At 34.7% G+C, this 4,271-nt stretch overlaps 1 protein-coding gene across 1 annotated transcript; it reads left to right on the forward strand.

Moving 5' to 3' along the window:
* Nucleotides 1-1,200: 1,200 nt before the first annotated feature.
* LOC113334877 (cytochrome b561 and DOMON domain-containing protein At3g25290-like) lies at nucleotides 1,201-3,779 on the forward strand. The gene is made up of 3 exons (XM_026581100.1): nucleotides 1,201-1,981; nucleotides 2,624-2,878; nucleotides 3,210-3,779. Exons 1-3 carry the CDS (start codon nucleotides 1,301-1,303, stop codon nucleotides 3,495-3,497), a joined length of 1,224 nt encoding a protein of 407 aa, XP_026436885.1. The 5' UTR covers nucleotides 1,201-1,300; the 3' UTR covers nucleotides 3,498-3,779.
* Nucleotides 3,780-4,271: the final 492 nt, after the last annotated feature.

Raw genomic sequence — 4,271 nt, forward strand, 5'->3', positions numbered from 1 at the left:
GATCATCCAATTTTGTCATTCTATGAGCCCCAAACCAAAATCATGGACCAGGGATTCATAATTTTGCGTAGAATAGCAATTTTGGACCATCAAGATATTATCCTCTCTCCCCTTTTCTCTCTTCAACACATAAGGAAAAAAAAAACTACTTTTTTCAGATTTTAGATCCTTGAGCTATCCAGTTTTGGTTTGATTTTTCAGACCTACCGGGAAGATCAAGTTTGTTTACTTGTATAGATTTATCTTCCAATAAAAGAAATTGTTTCTAGACAATTTTTATGATTTCTTATCGGTCTGATGGTTTCACAATACTATCAGTGCTTGTTTTCTTATTGTCTTATTAAGTTTTTATGGTGGATTTGCATCATCATCAAGCATGTTCTGGATGAAACGATCTTCTTCGTCATATGTGGAGATTGTTTGTGAAGAAATTAATTTGGGCGTATTACTTCCCTTTTATGGAAGCATCTAATATTCATGATGATCAGGAAACAAAATGGTTTCAAACCATTATAAGGATATCCAATCCTTCAACGGGCTGCAGAAGTTTAATTCGATTTTCATATCTTGTTTTTTTAAGTTTCAAATGTAAATCATGTACTATCTGTGTTGTCCTGTTTCTTGATGTAATTGATCATGATCAATCAGAAGGGTGTGTCTATCTACCACCTCTTTTTTATAATCCTTCGAACATCAAATCGAATAAGATTGTCAATAAATAAAATTCAGGCGCTTTTCAAAGCCTCACAAAAGTGTGGTAGTGTTAGATTAAGGAAGTTTTTTCGAAGCAATTAACGAAGATAATGGGCAAGTAAAAAAAAGTTGGTTTTAGATTAAGGCAAAATTAAAAGTTTCGTGGATTCAAACCCAATTTTAGGCACAACAGTCGGCCGATTCACTGGAAATCGACAAGATCTTGCAAGGGGATATGTATTTTGACTTTCTTAATAACTACTTTAACGGCCTACCCATTATATTTTATTTTTATTACGACACCCTCTGCCCCATGTAAAAAAGTTAATCTCCGTCAAAAAAACAAATAAAAAAGTTAATCAATTTGAGCTTCTATTACTCAGTTATTCTTCTGATTATGGAATTGTAATTAATTCCTTAAAATTTCTACTTTGCCTTTTCCAAAAGAATTTAAATACTAAGTAAATAAAGAAAATAATACTGTAGTAGTACTAAACAAGAAAGAATCTCTCACTATAAAAGTTGGCCATTACACAATCATAAACAAAAAGCTTGAAAACCAGAGAAGCCATTATTATTATTATTGTTATCAATTCAAATTCAATCAATGGCAGCTTCGGATTCTAATACTAGTATAATCTTACTATACACATTCTTAGTAGTATTATTATTACAGACTCAGATCTCGAATTCACTTACATGTTCATCACAAAAGTTATCAAAAAACAAATTATATAAACAATGTAGTGATCTACCAAAACTAGATTCATATCTTCACTGGACATATGATTCATCAAAATCATCATTAGATATAGCTTTTATAGCACCACCAGCTAAACCAGATGGATGGATTGCATGGGCTATCAATCCAACGTCAACAGGAATGGTTGGTTCTCAAACTCTGGTTGCTTATAAACAGTCTGATGGATCTATGACTGTTAAAACTTACAACGTTACTTCATATAAAGATGTTCTACTTGGTAAGATTGATTTTCAAGTCTCAAAAATGGAAGCTGAATATGTTGATGGTGTTATTAAGATGTATGCAAGTATTGTTTTGCCTCCAACTTATGGCAAAGTAGTGAATCATGTTTGGCAAGTTGGACCTAGTTTGAAGAATGAGAATGGCGATCTTAATGTTCATGGCTTTGCTGCTGATAATATTAATTCTGTGGGGAAACTTGATTTGATGAGTGGATCCGCTGGTGGCAGTAGTGGTGGTGGCGGCAGTACTAGTACTTCTAGTGCAAAAAGTGGTGGTATTAGCTCAAAGCTGAAAAAGAAAAATGTGAGTTTTTTCTGGGTTTTCTTTTCTTTGTCTTGATGTTTTTTACTCTTGCGCAAGTACAAGATCTCTAAATTTGCAGTATAATTTTTGGGGAGTTAAATAAGTGGTATATGTTTTTTTGAAGAATAATTTCCACTGTTAAACCACACTTTGGATGTGTGAAAATTAGCTGTACTGGTTTCAGAATTTCAGCATTAAATTTCGGAACAAATTGTAACACTGGTATGAAGCTACTTTGGAGTTAATAACATGAAGCTAGAATTTTTTTATTTCTTGCAGTTGATTTCTCTTAAGAGCTCTTTAAAGCGAAATAAGCAAAGGCCTCACTTCATTTAGACAAGAAATTGAGGCCTAAGAAACCTTTAACTTTCTTGAGTTAATGCTCCAAGAGGTTGAAATTCTAAAGGTGGTTTTACAAATACTCTAATGTAAACTATTTCGGCAAATTGATTATACTAAGCATATGAAATACCATTACAGTTGTATTTTTCTCTGTTATAAGTTGTGAGTTTTATCTTCGGCTGTGGAATACAATATGGGGTCTTTGTTAATTGGCTAAAAAAAGAACAGTGAAATTGCTCATTAATTAGGAATCAATCACTATGAAAAACTGACAGGTACTTGCTTTTTATCCCTGAGCAGATCCATGGAGTTCTGAATGCTGTAAGTTGGGGAATGTTGTTTCCAATTGGAGCTGTCATTGCAAGGTACCTTCGAGTGTTCGAGGCAGCGGACCCCGCATGGTTTTACCTTCATGTCTTCTGCCAGCTCTCTGGTTATGCAATTGGAGTTGCAGGGTGGGCTACAGGACTTCAGCTTGGTAAACAAGCACAAGGCTTCGGGAACACTCTTCACCGAAATATCGGAATCACCCTCTTCACTTTTGCAACATTGCAGGTGATAACTCCTCCTACCAGATTTTTCTCCTTCAGGGACCAGCATCTTATGAGAAGCGACTTTTTAACACTAATTGTATAGCGTTAACTATCCTCCGTCTCTTAGAGTTTCCGTCACAGCTCTTACTATAGCCTGTAGGTAAATAGTAGAAGTACCAATTTTGTTTCCGTTTAGAATGTTTTTTGAATTAGCAATCGTTATTCAAGAAGCTCGATTGAGTACACCTGAACTAGCTAGCTAGTTAAATGCAGTGGTGACTTTGTCTTATATTTTACCAGATGAAACTCATCAGACATTTTTATCTAAGTGCGCCATTCTTTGTGTTGTCTAGATTTTTGCATTGTTCGTAAGACCGAAGAAGGATCACAAGCTCCGCTTCTATTGGAACATTTACCACCATGGATTAGGTTACAGTGTTCTTGTACTAGGCATCATCAACGTGCTTAAAGGTTTAGACATCTTGCAACCTCTTAAGAAGTGGAAAACATCTTACATTGTTTTCCTGTGTGTGTTGGCTGGTATTGTTCTAGTGCTAGAAGTGATTACATGGGTAATTGTTCTCAAGAGAAAATCTGACAAAACCTCCAAAGGTGGTTACAATGGAGCAAATGTGTCGTAGATAACAACAATACATGTCAAGGCAGTTTCTATCGAAGACTTCAAGGGTTCCTCCATTTATTTACGTCAAACTGTGTACAGTCTCAATCAGTTGAGCTACCTTGAGTTCATTTGAGTTTTACCTATTTAGAGTATTAGAGATGGGTTTATGGTTAGTTTTTAATTATTTATTATCGGTTGCTGTGTGATTTATAGAGATTGTATTTACTGTTAAATTATTCACAAATTCAAAAGATGTATTAGCAGCAGGTTAACTTTAGCAGAATTTTTGATGTTGGTATTACAGGAAGAAGACTTGTTCTTGAAGACTCCTTTTAGCGGGTAGTTTTTTTTTTTTTGAAGCGAAAAGAAGAATTTTATTGATCAATTAAACTGGTACATGAGTTTGATCTTCACATAGTTGTGCTCTAATCTCAACAGGAGAAGAGACGGACCAAATGTTAGTTAAAGCATTCTCTCTAGCTAATTTGGAGAGAATGTCAGCAACTTTATTACCCTTTTTAGGAATGTAATAACATTTCCAAGAGGTGAACATTTTAGCGGGTAGCTTTGTTAAGACGATTTTCTTTTTTTGCTTCCTCTTTTAAGGAATCACTAATCTTGAACAAAGTATGATAATGATATTGCAGATTGAAGCTTTGTGTTTTGTTTACACTTGAAAAAGTAAGTTAATTAGTATCTAATCTGGTGAAGGCTACAGATCAAGTGTTGTGGTGGTCTGGTCGTTTTAACTGATTGAGTCAACTCTGCCTAGTCATAACCCATTATAAAGGGG

This window comes from Papaver somniferum, unplaced genomic scaffold, assembly GCF_003573695.1.
Source record: "Papaver somniferum cultivar HN1 unplaced genomic scaffold, ASM357369v1 unplaced-scaffold_137, whole genome shotgun sequence".
Taxonomy (NCBI): Eukaryota; Viridiplantae; Streptophyta; class Magnoliopsida; order Ranunculales; family Papaveraceae; genus Papaver; species Papaver somniferum.